This window comes from Xyrauchen texanus, chromosome 3 (assembly GCF_025860055.1).
Source record: "Xyrauchen texanus isolate HMW12.3.18 chromosome 3, RBS_HiC_50CHRs, whole genome shotgun sequence".
Taxonomy (NCBI): Eukaryota; Metazoa; Chordata; class Actinopteri; order Cypriniformes; family Catostomidae; genus Xyrauchen; species Xyrauchen texanus.
In genome coordinates this window covers 60,628,897-60,646,396 of record NC_068278.1, presented here as the reverse complement: position 1 = coordinate 60,646,396, position 17,500 = coordinate 60,628,897, and the positions used below count along the sequence as shown (strand labels likewise).

The window sequence follows — 17,500 nt, the reverse complement described above, 5'->3', positions numbered from 1 at the left end:
AGTCCTATTGGTCGACGACTCTGTGTGTGCACTTTCAGTGCTTGGGCCCTAAAAATACACCATGGAAATACAAATTTAGCTCTATAGTTGTGTACCACAGTAAACGGTGTGGTAATCATATGTGACAGGATAAAGATCTTTCAGGTGTGACCCTGACGCTGACAAGATTAAAACACAATGTTTGTTAGCGTCACTTGTGTACACAATTCTGAGAGGAACGTAAACACTGGAGCAGAATTCCTGTCATTACTCGCTGACCTGAGATCTGTGCTAATGAGCCATGATCACACACAATGGAATGCTAATGGCTAACATTGTCACACAGGCATTCTTTGTTGTTTTAAGCCTGAACAACATTATCTTATCAGCTTCAGTCTGCAGTGTGCTCAACAAACCCGCAGTGGGGTGATTCTGGGTATGTGAGGTGTCATGCGGGGTCACAGAGCTGAGACTCAACAGGATCACAATGTGTTTTATTGCCAAGTGTTCTCACATATACAAGGAACTTTTTTTTGGTGATAGGAGAAACTAGAACACACGGAACATAACAGAATATAAAACAAGGTATATAAGATTATTAATACACCAACTTTCATTGATGTAAACGCATGTGCCACCGCCTCTCGTTTTCCCCGATGATTCCGCTACATGATCCGCTCTGAACAGCTGGAAGCCCGGCAGATGATACACACTGTCTTGGATAGCTTCATTCAGCCAGGTTTCCAAGAAACACAGAGCAGCGGAGTAAGGAAAGTCCTTATTTTTTGAATGAGCAGAAGCAGTTCGTCCATTTTGTTGGCAAGGGAGCGGATATTCGCCAGATGAACACTCGGTCCAAAAGCTGCTTTGTCAAAGCTTAACAATGCTGGCTCGCTTCCCTCATATGCGTCTTTTGGATAGATTATAGAGCACCGCCATGCCTCCGACTGAGATGTCTAATAAATGTCTGAAAAATCAAACACCGGCAACTTATCAGGTATGCTCTACCGAATATTCAGCAGTTCATCCCTGGTGAAATGGATTGGGAAATAGTGACAAAAAATACTACAAACAAACAAAAGTAACACAAACACGAGAGAGCACCGACCGAAGCAACCATCTGTGGCACCATCAGCACACTAATCTGGAGGAATAGGGTTGTTTTTCTTATATGTTGTAGTTGGGCTATTAAAAGACAAAACAACTAACTGAACTAGCGGAGTTAGCCACTGACTGCATTTAGCATGCTAGGGTGGTCTGAGTGATTTTCAGTGCGTTGCTATGCAGTTGCTGGGGTGACTTCTAGGTGGCTTTAGTGTATTGCCTGGGCGTCCTGGGCCATATTTTGGGTGCTTGAAATATGAGGTATAATTTGAAAGCTCAGAATTGTAACTTTTCAAATATAACCATCACTTCTGAATTTATGTTGCATAAACTAACAAATAAAAACATTTGTGTGGCAAATTAGCACCCCTAGAGGTAATGGGGTAGAGATATTCATATGAAGTCATATATCAAATTAAATGTATTATTCTCAGGAATGTGACAATATAGTTAAATTTTTTTTTTTAAAGAATCACAAAGTGAAATATGATCAAAAATGAAGTCAAAAATCTTATATGTGCTTATCACTGCTGCTGTGAGCCCCAAATAGATCCAAACTTTATATCTTTATTACCTTAGGAAGTTCACTAAAATATGAGCCATTTTTCTACTTGTCTGTGAGCTGCTTGAATGAATAATCCAATGTTATATCTTGATGTACAGAACAAAATAAGCCGTCCAGCATATGTCATCGAGGTCTCAGCTTTCTAATGACACCTATATTGAGCTTGTAGTCCACTCAGAGATCGAGATATTCAATGTAATATGAGGGTGTTGCTTGAACTGAACATTAGACTGAATGTCTATGGACGAGCACATCTGTGGTAAATGTGTTAGAGCGCCCCCTACAGTTCACATCTGTATATTGTGATGTAAGCTGATAGAGAACAAAGTTTTTTTCTAGTGCTTTCTGCCATCTAGAGGAAATAAATGAGACTCATTAAAGTGAGGTAGAGTGAACAGAACCAGAATTACATGTTTACAAAGTTAGGACAACAACTATTATTTTTTATTTTTTAACTTTATCATAAGATTGTAAACACATAGAATATTACGTATGACTACTTGGAGTCTTGGAGCAAACCCCACTGAAAACACAAAACTGAATCAGAGATTCTTGTGTTCGCTTGTGGGTTCAGGGTTTGTTCAAATCTCTTACTCTAACTCTGAATAATAGTAATGCTTTACTTAAACACCATGTGGAGCGGAGGGGGGCGGGGCCGGGTCAGAATATCGCGCGCTCGGTCCCCAATCGGCCTGATGAGGAGCGCGAGGGATAAAGGCGGCCGGTGACGATGGTTCGAGAGAGAGAGAGAGAGAGAATTACGGGCATGTCCATCATCATGTGTGTGTTTATGTTTATGTGTTTGTGCTTTTGATTTAAATTTGCATTAAATTAAGATTTATGTTGACACTCTGGGTCTCGCCTCCTCCTTGCCCATCCTTAACCCCCTTACATTGGTCGACACAGCCCGGTAAGGAGGAGGGATGCCGTTGCAGAGTCCTCGACACTGCCGTCCACCCAGGGGAGCGCTGATGCCATCTGCCGGGTGACGGAGTAGCCCGACCGCCCGGATGCGGGGAACGGCTGCCGTCCGCGGGGCCGCTGCCGGGGGCGGAGGAGTGCCCTGCCGTCCCCAGAGACGTGGAGGGGTCGAGGGAGACCGCCATCCGCGAGGGGAGGAGGGTAGAAACTCCCCGACTGCCCGGAGAGGTAGGGCCGCTGCCAGGGGCGGAGGAGTGTCCCCATTTGCTGCCAGAAAAGCAGAGGGGCGTTCTGCCTGCTGGAGGTCGAAGGTTTGACTCCAATTCGCCCGGGGGTTGGAGCGGCTGTCGTCTGCCTGAGTGTGGAGGAGTGTTCAAGGACCACGCGCCGGTACATCAGAGAACCGGTGAGTGAGCTTTTTCTCTCTCTCCTCTCTCCCTCTCCTCCTCTATTCCGACCCGGCCCCCTCCCCCCTCCGCTGCACACACCACTAATAAGAAAGTGTGTTTGCATAGGAAAGCTTACATTTCCCACCACAGGGGAAGTCTACAGTCAAAGCACTGCAGAGTTTTACACGAGTCTATAACACACGAGCGCAGATGATCCACAAATGTCCAGTCCTCTGCGCTTCACACATGGGCTCTATCCCAAACCATCCACTCTCTGCAGTTCCCTCATGTTTATAATCTCCTCATCATTCAGCAGACCAGGTGCAATAAGGGATTTCAGAAGTCTACAAGCTCTCGGCCGTCCACACTGATCTGTGAGATTCAGAGAACGACTGAGGTGCCGTTAGACTTTCATTTCCACTTTAAGAAACTCTGTCAGTCATTTGTTCTAAGTACCTTTAATCATTTATTTGAATGCATGGCTACTGATCTACACATGACCTCTGGTTGAACGCGACAGAGGGGTCGTTACCAGTAAACAGTGTTGAGCAGAGCGAGCTTTATTTCCATGTGAGACTAAACAGCTTTTAAGTGGTGACTTCATCAAACACTAGAGTAATGCTGTGAAGTATTGTTCCAAACTCAGCATTGTCAAACCCCTTTTATTATGGGAAAAGTCCATTTTCAGTTCCACATACTTTAAATAAAGTCTCTACCAGACTCAGCAAGACCATAATCTCATTTAATCTCTCGGACATGACCGCTGTATTATTTTTAGCAGCAGTGTTTGCGTTTGGGCTAAAAGTAATTTGCTCCTTCAATAACTGTCAAACATCTGCAGGCTGCTGGATATATATTCGTCAACGCACCAGCTGAGCTTTCTCTAGCGTGTAAACACTATAACACCTGACAGGACTGGGCGAAAAGGATTTTATTGCATATGATCGTTTCTGACCTTCAAACGTTGAAACTGACAAAGAGAATGAAGGAATGTACGTCACAATAACCAAGTTTAAAAGCGAGGAAACACGCAGAGAGAACCGGACCTGCTCCGAAGGCGAAGAAGAAGCTCTTGTCTGGATGTTCCTCCAGCAGGGCTTTGACTCGTCGCCCCATCCTCTCGTTCCGCTTGTAGATGAGCTCCTGTCTGAAGTAGCGGTCGATCTCCTGAGCCGTCACCTGCTCGCTCAGCGGCAACGACACATTGTTGAAGTTTGGAACCTGAAGGGGAAATTGGGAAGATTGGGGCAAGTTCTAAGGTAGGTAAGAAAAGAACACCAAAATATACAATGCTTTTTTTTATTATTAAGTTGATGAAACATGAGAAAAAAGTAACATCATAAGATTACATTTCATTCCTTACTTAATTTTTGGCCTTTTTATAGATTTAAACACTGAGAGAGGAGACTGGAACAGTTAGCTTGGGTTGCCCACATTAGCACCAGCAATCAACATCTCTGAATTTGTAGACCACCTCCTGGCAGCTCCAAATGTAACCACGGCTCATGGCAAAATGACACTGAAAGTGGGATGATTTTTAACATTTGGGGTCAATTCCATAGACTTTAATATATCTGGGACCATATTCAAAACTTAAAGACCACAAACTCAAACAACATAATTACACCAGAGATAAACTCTGTGCTCCCTGGACACATCAAAATAAAACTGGGAAGCACGGATGAATTGCCATCCATAAGCAGAATTATCGATCAAAATACATATAATATTCTCTCTCCAGACCAGACCATCGTCCGAATATTCACAGAACAGTTATTTTCCTGTGGACGTGTGCTCGCTAAGAGCTTCATTACATCAACACAGGATGAAGAAATGTTCATCAACTGAAAAAAATATCTGTCTGTCTGTCTGTCTATCTGTCTCTCTGTCTATCTGTCTGTCTGTCTGAATATCTGTCTGTCTGTCTGTCTGTCTATCTGTCTGACTATCTATCTCTCTATCTGTCTGTCTGTCTGTCTATCTGTCTGACTATCTGTCTGTCTGTTTGTCTGCCTAACTGTTTGTCTATCTGTCTGACTATCTGTCTGTCTAACTGTCTGTCTGTCTGTCTGTCTAACTGTTTGTCTGTCTGTCTGACTGTCTGTCTGTCTAACTGTTTGTCTGTCTGTCTGACTGTCTGTCTATCTGTCTGTCTGTCTGTCTATCTGTCTGACTATCTATCTCTCTATCTGTCTGTCTGTCTGTCTATCTATCTATTTGTCTGTCTGTCTGTCTGTCTATCTGTCTGACTATCTGTCTGTCTGTCTGTTTGTCTGTCTAACTGTTTGTCTATCTGTCTGACTCTCTGTCTGTCTGTCTGTCTGTCTGTCTAACTGTTTGTCTGTCTGTCTGTCTGTCTGTCTATATATATATATATTAGTTGTCTGCTGAAACATTACTCTACTGAAAACATTACTCTACTGAAACATTACTCTACTGAAACATTACTCTACTGGAAACATTACTCTACTGAAAAATTACTCTACTGAAAAATTATTGAAAACATTACTCTACTGAAAACATTACTCTACTGAAACATTACTCTACTGAAAACATTACTCTACTGAAACATTACTCTACTGAAAACATTACTCTACTGAAACATTACTGTACTAAAACATTATTGAAAACATAACACCACTGAAAAATTACTCTACTGAAAAATTATTGAAAACATTACTCTACTGAAACATTAATCTACTGAAACATTACTCTACTGAAAACATTACTCTACTGAAAACATTACTCTACTGAAATATTACTCTACTGAAAAATTATTGAAAACATTACTCTACTGAAAACATTACTCTACTGAAACATTACTCTACTGAAAAATTATTGAAAACATTACTCTACTGAAAACATTACTCTACTGAAACATTACTCTACTGAAAAATTATTGAAAACATTACTCTACTGAAAACATTACTCCTACTGAAACATTACTCTACTGAAAATTATTGAAAACATTACTCTACTGAAAACATTACTCTACTGAAACATTACTCTACTGAAAACATTACTCTACTGAAACATTACTCTACTGAAAAATTATTGAAAACATTACTCTACTGAAAACATTACTCTACTGAAACATTACTCTACTGAAAACATTACTCTACTGAAACATTACTCTACTGAAACATTACTCTACTGAAAAATTATTGAAAACATTACTCTACTGAAAACATTACTCTACTGAAACATTACTCTACTGAAAACATTACTCTACTGAAACATTACTCTACTGAAAACATTACTCTACTGAAAACATTACTCTACTGAAACATTACTGTACTAAAACATTATTGAAAACATAACACCACTGAAAAATTACTCTACTGAAAAATTATTGAAAACATTACTCTACTGAAACATTACTCTACTGAAACATTACTCTACTGAAAACATTACTCTACTGAAAACATTACTCTACTGAAATATTACTCTACTGAAAAATTATTGAAAACATTACTCTACTGAAAACATTACTCTACTGAAACATTACTCTACTGAAAATTATTGAAAACATTACTCTACTGAAAACATTACTCTACTGAAACATTACTCTACTGAAAACATTACTCTACTGAAACATTACTCTACTGAAAATTATTGAAAACATTACTCTACTGAAAACATTACTCTACTGAAACATTACTCTACTGAAAACATTACTCTACTGAAACATTACTCTACTGAAAACATTACTCTACTGAAACATTACTCTACTGAAACATTACTCTACTGAAAATTATTGAAAACATTACTCTACTGAAAACATTACTCTACTGAAACATTACTCTACTGAAAACATTACTCTACTGAAACATTACTCTACTGAAAACATTACTCTACTGAAACATTACTCTACTGAAACATTACTCTACTGAAAAATTATTGAAAACATTACTCTACTGAAAACATTACTCTACTGAAACATTACTCTACTGAAAACATTACTCTACTGAAACATTACTCTACTGAAAACATTACTCTACTGAAACATTACTCTACTGAAAACATTACTCTACTGAAACATTACTCTACTAAAACATTATTGAAAACATTACTCCACTAAAACATTACTATACTGAAACATTATTGAAAACATTACTCCACTCAAAACATTACTCCACTAAAACATTACTCTACTGAAAATTATTGAAAACATTACTCTACTGAAAACATTACTCTACTGAAACATTACTCTACTGAAAAATTATTGAAAACATTACTCTACTGAAAACATTACTCTACTGAAACATTACTCTACTGAAAACATTACTCTACTGAAACATTACTCTACTGAAAACATTACTCTACTGAAACATTACTCTACTAAAACATTATTGAAAACATTACTCCACTAAAACATTACTATACTGAAACATTATTGAAAACATTACTCCACTCAAACATTACTCTACTGAAAAATTATTGAAAACATTACTCCACTAAAACGTTACTCTACTGAAATATTACTCTACTGAAAACATTACCCTACTGAAACATTACTCTACTGAAAACATTACTCTACTGAAATATTACTCTACTAAAAAATTACTCTACTGAAAACATTACTCTACTGAAACATTACTCTACTGAAATATTACTCTACTGAAAACATTACTCTAATGAAACATTACTCTACTGAAAACATTACTCTACTGAAACATTACTCTACTGAAAACATTACTCTACTGAAACATTACTCTACTGAAACATTACACTACTGAAACATTACTCTACTGAAATATTACTCTACTGAAAACATTACTGAAAACATTACTCTACTGAAACATTACTCTACTGAAAACATTACTCTACTGAAACATTACTCTACTGAAACATTACTCTACTGAAACATTACACCACTGAAAACATTACACCACTGAAAAATTACTCTACTGAAAACATTACTCTATTGAAAACATTACTCTACTGAAACATTACTCTACTGAAAACATTACACCACTGAAAAATTACTCTACTGAAAAATTATTGAAAACATTACTCTACTGAAACATTACTCTACTAAAACATTATTGAAAACATTACTCCACTAAAACATTACTCTACTGAAAAATTATTGAAAACATTACTCTACTAAAACATTACTCTACTGAAACATTATTGAAAACATTACTCCACTAAAACATTACTCTACTGAAAAATTATTGAAAACATTACTCCACTAAAACATTACTCTACTGAAAACATTACTCTAATGAAAACATTACTCTAATGAAACATTACTCTACTGAAAACATTACTCTACTGAAAACATTACTCTACTGAAACATTACTCTACTGAAAACATTACTCTACTGAAACATTACTCTACTGAAAACATTACTCTACTGAAACATTACTCTACTGAAAACATTACACTACTGAAACATTACTCTACTGAAAACATTACTCTACTGAAACATTACTCTACTGAAACATTACTCTACTGAAATATTACTCTACTGAAAACATTACTCTACTGAAACATTACACTACTGAAACATTACTCTACTGAAATATTACTCTACTGAAAACATTACTCTACTGAAACATTACTGAAAACATTACTCTACTGAAACATTACTCTACTGAAAACATTACTCTACTGAAACATTACTCTACTGAAACATTACACTACTGAAAAATTACTCTACTGAAAAATTATTGAAAACATTACTCTACTGAAACATTACTCTACTAAAACATTATTGAAAACATTACTCCACTAAAACATTACTATACTGAAACATTATTGAAAACATTACTCTACTAAAACATTACTCTACTGAAACATTATTGAAAACATTACTCCACTAAAACATTACTCTACTGAAAAATTATTGAAAACATTACTCCACTAAAACATTACTCTACTGAAATATTACTCTACTGAAAACATTACTCTACTGAAACATTACTCTACTGAAAACATTACTCTACTGAAATATTACTCTACTAAAAACATTACTCTACTGAAAACATTACTCTACTGAAAACATTACTCTACTGAAACATTACTCTACTGAAACATTATTGAAAACATTACTCTACTGAAACATTACTCTACTAAAACATTATTGAAAACATTACTCCACTAAAACATTACTCTACTGAAAAATTATTGAAAACATTACTCTACTAAAACATTACTCTACTGAAACATTATTGAAAACATTACTCCACTAAAACATTACTCTACTGAAAAATTATTGAAAACATTACTCCACTAAAACATTAATCTACTGAAATATTACTCTACTGAAAACATTACTCTAATGAAACATTACTCTACTGAAAACATTACTCTAACTGAAAAACATTACTCTACTGAAACATTACTCTACTGAAAACATTACTCTACTGAAACATTACTCTACTGAAAACATTACTCTACTGAAACATTACTCTACTGAAACATTACTCTACTGAAATATTACTCTACTGAAAACATTACTCTACTGAAACATTACTCTACTGAAAACATTACTCTACTGAAACATTACTCTACTGAAAACATTACACTACTGAAACATTACTCTACTGAAAACATTACTCTACTGAAAACATTACTCTACTGAAACATTACTGAAAACATTACTGTACTGAAAACATTACTGAAAACATTACTATACTGAAAACATTACTGAAAACATTACTATACTGAAATATTACTGAAAACATTACTCTACTGAAAACATTACTTAAAACATTACTCTACTGAAACATTACTCTAGCATTACTCTACTGAAACATTACTCTACTTAAACATTACTCTACTGAAACATTACTCCACTTAAACATTACTCTACTGAAACATTACTCCACTGAAACATTACTCTAGCATTACTCTACTGAAACATTACTGAAACATTACTCTACTGAAACATTACTCTACTGAAACATTACTCCACTGAAACATTACTCTAGCATTACTCTACTGAAACATTACTGAAACATTACTCTACTGAAACATTACTCTAGCATTACTCTACTGAAACATTACTCTACTTAAACATTACTCTACTGAAACATTACTCCACTTAAACATTACTCTACTGAAACATTACTCCACTGAAACATTACTCTAGCATTACTCTACTGAAACATTACTGAAACATTACTCTACTGAAACATTACTCTACTGAAACATTACTCCACTGAAACATTACTCTAGCATTACTCTACTGAAACATTACTGAAACATTACTCTACTGAAACATTACTCTACTGAAACATTACTTTAACATTACTCTACTGAAACATTACTGAAACATTACTCTACTGAAACATTACACCACTGAAACATTACTCTACTGAAACATTACTCTACTTAAACATTACTCTACTGAAAGATTACTCCACTTAAACATTACTCTACTGAAACATTACTCTAGCATTACTCTACTGAAACATTACTGAAACATTACTCTACTGAAACATTACTCTACTGAAACATTACTCTAGCATTACTCTACTGAAACATTACTGAAACATTACTCTACTGAAACATTACTGAAACATTACTCTACTTAAACATTACTCTACTGAAACATTACTCCACTGAAACATTACTCTAGCATTACTCTACTGAAACATTACTGAAACATTACTCTACTGAAACATTACTCTACTGAAACATTACTTTAGCATTACTCTACTGAAACATTACTGAAACATTACTCTACTGAAACATTACACCACTGAAACATTACTCTACTGAAACATTACTCTACTTAAACATTACTCTACTGAAAGATTACTCCACTTAAACATTACTCTACTGAAACATTACTCTAGCATTACTCTACTGAAACATTACTGAAACATTACTCTACTGAAACATTACTCTACTGAAACATTACTCTAGCATTACTCTACTGAAACATTACTGAAACATTACTCTACTGAAACATTACTCCACTGAAACATTACTTTAGCATTACTCTACTGAAACATTACTGAAACATTACTCTACTGAAACATTACTCCACTGAAACATTACTCTACTGAAACATTACTGAAACATTACTCTACTGAAACATTACTCCACTGAAACATTACTCTAGCATTACTCTACTGAAACATTACTCCACTGAAACATTACTCTGCTGAAACATTACTCTGCTGAAACATTACTCTACTGAAAACATTACTCTACTGAAACATTACTCTGCTGGAAATCTAACTGGAATAATATGTCTCTACAGTAAAAATACTGTACTAGATAAACTTTACTGGAAAAAAACATTCTACTGGAAACATTACTACACCAGAAATGATAACTGGAAAAAATTACTCGTTATTCTCCTGGAAAACACATTGACAGATGAAGAGCTACGTGTCAAATTATGGAATATTGTCATGTTCTTTCACTCTTAAAAGGAAAGTTGAGGTTGTCTTTGTTTCAGACGGTATCTCATCGTGACAGTGTGATAGAGATGATGAAGCTCTATAGATATTGGTTCAGTACCTGTGAGGTGTCGTGGTTGAAGATGATGGAGTTCAGATCTCCACAGTTGTAGTGCTTAATGAGATCTTCTGTGGTGTACGGCACCTGTAAACTTCCAGCCCGGAGACTTTCCTGCTGCAGTAGAGTTTGATTCAGAGCAAAAATCACCTGAAAAATACAGAAACACTATGTGTTTATTCTGACAAGCTGTATTACGGGCATTCTGCATAGTGTTTTTAATTCACAGTTTGATGCCAATCACTATCAAGGACTTTATCATAAATGTACCTAATTTACACCAAAAACACCGGTTTTATGCAAATGAATGAAATAAACATAAGCAATAGATCTTGTTACACAACTGATTTAAAGGAGAATTTAAAATATTTTGATACAAAACTGTATGTATATTTTTTAAATGATCAAGAAAAACCTAAGCAAAACTCACTCCCACAATGCCAGAGTGTTCTGGGGATTTCTAGGATGTTTTGGTTAGTTGAGTCAATAGAGTCATGCGACCTCAAGTTTTAATAATATTCTGCACTCTAGATCTGACTGGATGATAAGTCTATGTTTTTTAGTTTTTTCATTTGAAAATGGTAAGCGTGATCAGTTAGTAAAGTAACAGCACACCTCTCCTCAACAACACATGATTTGTCTGAAACTGAAGTGCTTCATTTCCCTCTTACATTCCAGAACGAAGGTCTGATTGAAACACAAACGGCAGCATGAATGAATGTCTCACAGATCAAAGACTTTGTGCAGCATTTCCCTCAATTAGTTCAGCTTCAAGAGCTTCTGTTGCTTCTGTTTCAGCAGCCCACCATGAAATTCTGCTGTTCACACACACACACACACACACACACACACACACACACACACACACACACACACACACACACACACACTCACACACAGCTCCTCATCCAAACAACAAGCTTATTTGTTCCCAACAGGAAAATCAATCAAGTTTCCTCCACCTGTGAGATTGCAGAGCTGCAAAAGAGTTTAAGAGTTCTGTCACACACACACACACACACACACACACACACACACTCATCCATGCGTCAGGCTCTTTTCATGAGCGCTGATGACACTCTCTGGCCCCGTCCGGCATTGTTTTGGGGGCTCGTCCGGGAGAGGAGGGCAAAGCCCAGCAGATGCCTTCTCATGCGGGACAAAGAGCCCCTGGTCGGCTCCTCTGTGCCCTTCGCTTTCATCCCGCGTGCATCAAAGCCGCTGCTCTGCATTTGAAAGCGCATCGGCTTTATGCTGCTTAAATTAGCCTATCGCCACCCTGCTCGCCCACAAACTCTCCAATACAAAAACCCTCTCGCTTCTCCATCTGCTCCCGGCCGAAGCATCTTCAACAGCACAAAAAACAGCCTTTCAGCCCCTTAAATTACAGCACAGAAGAGAGGGGAGAGAAGAAAGAAGTGAGAAGGAAGAAAGACAGAGCTGAACGAATTCTTTCTTCCTGTGATATACGGTCTGTTGTGTCTGTGTGTGAGAGTGAATGTGAGCGCTGACCCAAAGAATGCACACAATCCAGAGTGAGTTCAGATCAAAGCACTGCAGCTCTATGAAAGTCAATCATTCTGCTTTGTGATGGAAATGACTCGTTATGAGACGGAGAGAAAACACGGCAGGAATACTCTGTTAAGGGGTGTTCACACGTACAGCGAACAGCAGCAATGAAGTCACCTAAAGTCTTTCAATTTCAGTTTCAGCTGACAATTTTGGGGGAGATGAGTGACAGTGACTTGTGGTTGTGCAACAGTTCGGCAGAGTTCGACTTTATGCAAATGAGCTACAACCAATGAGAGTGCAGACGGTGATCCACTGGCTGATAGAGCTGGAAAAATAAAATCAATGTCTAAAAATTACAATTTTATGAATTCCCTATCAATCAATGCTTTTGCCAATTCTAGGAAAATAGGTACCTTCAATGCTACGGTGGTTACCAGAGGTGAACAGGTACTTTAGGTACTTTACTCAAGTATAAATATTTCGTTGACTTTGAGTTACTTCACTACATTTCACACGGCAACATCAAACGTGTGTTGTGCTACAATGATAAAAGTCTCTAATATTTCTATTAATCATAAACAGTGTCAAAATGAACGCTTTTCATTTCTGCTCTAAAGTGATGTCATGTCTGACTATAATTGTTGTGGTAACAAATTTGCAAATGATGAGAATGTAAAAGTTCTTATTTGTCAGCAAATTAAAAATTGTATTTAAGAACTGGAAGGATCAGGGGTCTGGGTATCTCAGCGAGTATTGACGCTGACTATCACACCTGGAGTCGTGAGTTTGAATCCAGGGCGTGCTGAGTGACTCCAGTCAGGTCTCCTTAGCAACCAAATTGTCCCGGTTGCTAGGAGGGTAGAGTCACATGGGGTAACCTCCTCGTGGTGGTGATTAGTGGTTCTCTCAATGGGGCGTGTGGTGAGATGTGTGTGGATCGTGGAGAGTAGCATGAGTCTCCACATGCTGTGAGTATCCGCGGTGTCATGCACAACGAGTCACGTGATCAGATGCGCCGATTGACGGTCTCAGATGCAGAGACTGCCCTCCGTCACCCGGATTCAGGAGAGTAACCGCGCCACCACGAGGACTTGGGAATTGGGCATTCCAAATTGGGGAGAAAGGGGGATAAAAAAATGTAAATTGTAAAGTCCAGATTCTAAGCTTTAAAATGTAGCATGCACACATGATTTTAGTCATGAGATTTCACAGAATGAGTTTCATTCTGTGTCATTTGAGTCATCATTGAATCTGTGTCGTGTATTTGGCGCCATCTCCTGGTGGTCATATGTACAGTGCCTTGCGAAAGTATTCGGTCCCCTTGAACTTTTCGACCTTTTGCCACATTTCAGGCTTCAAACATAAAGATTTAAAACTGTAATTTTGTGTGAAGAATCAACAACATGTGGGACACAATCATGAAGTGGAACGAAATTTATTGGATATTTCAAACTTTTTAACAAATAAAAACTGAAAAATTGGGCGTGCAAAATTATTCAGCCCCTTTACTTTCAGTGCAGCAAACCTCTCCAGAAGTTCAGTGAGGATCTATGAATGATCCAATGTTGACCTAAATGACTAATGATGATAAATAGAATCCACCTGTGTGTAATCAAGTCTCCGTGATAAATGCACCTGCTCTGTGATAGTCTCAGAGGTCCGCTTAAAGCACAGAGAGCATCACGAAGAACAAGGAACACACCAGGCAGGTCCGAGATACTGTTGTCGAGAAGTTTAAAGCCGGATTTGGATACAGAAAGATTTCCCAAGCTTTAAACATCCCAAGGAGCACTGTGCAAGCGATAATATTGAAATGGAAGGAGTATCAGACCACTGCAAATCTACCAAGACCCGGCCGTCCCTCTAAACTTTCAGCTCATACAAGGAGAAGACTGATCAGAGATGCAGCCGAGAGGCCCATGATCACTCTGGATGAACTGCAGAGATCTACAGCTGAGGTGGGAGACCCTGTCCATAGGACAACAATCAGTCGTGATACTGCACAAATCTGGCCTTTATGGAAGAGTGGCAAGAAGAAAGCCATTTCTTAAAGATATCCATAAAAAGTGTCGTTTAAAGTTTGCCACAAGCCACCTGGGAGACACACCGAACATGTGGAAGAAGGTGCTCTGGTCAGATGAAACCAAAATCGAACTTTTTGGCAACAATGCAAAACGTTATGTTTGGCGTAAAAGCAACACAGCTCATCACCCTGAACACACCATCCCCACTGTCAAACATGGGGGTGGCAGCATCATGGTTTGGGCCTGCTTTTCTTCAGCAGGGACAGGGAAGATGGTTCAAATTGATGGGAAGATGGATGGAGCCAAATACAGGACCATTCTGGAAGAAAACCTGATGGAGTCTGCAAAAGACCTGAGACTGGGACGGAGATTTGTCTTCCAACAAGACAATGATCCAAAACATAAAGCAAGATCTACAATGGAATGGTTCACAAATAAACATATCCAGGTGTTAGAATGGCCCAGTCAAAGTCCAGACCTGAATCCAATCGAGAATCTGTGGGAAGAACTGAAAACTGCTGTTCACAAACGCTCTCCATCCAACCTCACTGAGCTCGAGCTGTTTTGCAAGGAGGAATGGGCAAAAATGTCAGTCTCTCGATGTGCACTCGATTGAAAGATAATCACAGACTCTAAATAATCATATGTGATATTTATTATCGTGAAGTTATAAGCTGAAAATGCAGCATATAAGCAACACTATCATAATTGTGAAAGACATATATTTAGCTGTTACTCGCTATATTTGTGTCTGTGAGTAAAACACATAGTCTGGTTGTATTTTACTCTTTGAGAGATTTCCAAAAACATATGTCACATGAATATTTGATCAGTTTGATGTTTTTACTTATGACCCTTATACTTTGGGCCTCATGTGGTAAAATATGATTCTTGAAAGTTTGACGTTTGAAATGATCAGTGTTTACACTCTTCAAGTCAAACTACAAACTGATTACTGACAGTTTCTCTGAACATTACACTGAGACAAAAGAAAGTGTTTTAACATCTTAACCTATAGATTATCACCGTTCCTATGGTTGAAGATGGAAGTGAAAGGTTAAAGGTAATCTCTTGAGATCTTCAAGCAGATGTTCCTCAGCAGAGCTCCAGACATCATTCTGTGATGACTGTCTGTCAGCAGTGATGGACAGTCTTCACAGTCACGTGCTAATGGACGGCTGTTAAAAGGCATTAACCTCATTTCTCATGACATCATCCGTCTGCTGTTTTCCAGCAGTTAACAACACAAACATACTGCATGCCAGTGACATCATCATCAGCCTGTTACATTCACTCGTTCTGCAGTATTTGTGAATGTACACAGAGAAGTGCTCAAATTCTCCCACGCTGGCCTGCGACAGTATATATAAGTGCTGTATGTTACTGACGTACAGCTTCAAATAAAACAACACTGATCAAACTCATGAGGACTCCATTGCAAACTCAAACTAAAACTGGAAGACTAAACAGAAACCAGAAGAAACAGCTATTTACATTTTAATACACTCTATCTGTCTGTCTCTCTGACTCTCTGACTGTCTCTCTGTCTGTCTATCTATCTATCTATCTATCTATCTATCTATCTATCTATCTATCTATCTGTCTATCTGTCTGTCTCTCTGACTCTGACTGTCTCTCTGTCTGTCTATCTATCTATCTATCTATCTATCTATCTATCTATCTATCTATCTATCTGTCTATCTGTCTGTCTGTCTGTCTCTCTGACTCTCTGACTGTCTATCTATCTATCTATCTATCTATCTATCTATCTATCTATCTATCTATCTATCTATCTATCTATCTATCTGTCTATCTGTCTGTCTGTCTCTCTGACTCTCTGACTGTCTCTCTGTCTGTCTATCTATCTATCTATCTATCTATCTATCTATCTATCTATCTATCTATCTATCTATCTATCTATCTATCTATCTGTCTGTCTGTCTGTCTGTCTGTCTGTCTAACTATCTGTCTGTCTAACTATCTGTCTGTCTAACTATCTATCTGTCTGTCTGTCTGTCTCTCTGTCTGTCTGTCTATCTATCTATCTGTCTGTCTAACTATCTGTCTGTCTGTCTGTCTCTCTCTCTGTCTCTGTCTGTCTATCTATCTATCTATCTATCTATCTGTCTGTCTATCTATCTATCTATCTATCTGTCTGTCTGTCTGTCTGTCTGTCTGTCTGTCTGTCTGTCTGTCTGTCTAACTATCTGTCTGTCTAACTATCTGTCTGTCTAACTATCTATCTGTCTGTCTGTCTGTCTGTCTCTCTGTCTGTCTGTCTATCTATCTATCTGTCTGTCTAACTATCTGTCTGTCTGTCTGTCTCCTCTGTCTGTCTGTCTATCTATCTATCTATCTATCTATCTGTCTGTCTGTCTATCTATCTATCTATCTATCTATCTATCTGTCTGTCTGTCTGTCTGTCTGTCTGTCTAACTATCTATCTATCTATCTGTCTGTCTGTCTATCTGTCTATCTATCTGTCTGTCTAACTATCTATCTGTCTATCTATCTATCTGTCTGT

General features: G+C 37.7%; 1 protein-coding gene across 2 annotated transcripts in view; it reads right to left on the bottom strand.

Moving 5' to 3' along the window:
• The window catches only part of trabd2a (TraB domain containing 2A), an 83,450-nt gene that overhangs the window by 31,749 nt on the left and 34,201 nt on the right, over positions 1-17,500 (bottom strand). For both annotated transcript variants that reach the window (XM_052100803.1, XM_052100811.1), the window contains exons 3-4: positions 11,444-11,590; positions 4,005-4,179 (exon numbers count right to left, since the gene is read on the bottom strand). In XM_052100803.1, the coding sequence (XP_051956763.1) occupies positions 4,005-4,179; positions 11,444-11,590 (322 nt within the window). The remainder of the gene's footprint in view (positions 1-4,004; positions 4,180-11,443; positions 11,591-17,500) is intronic.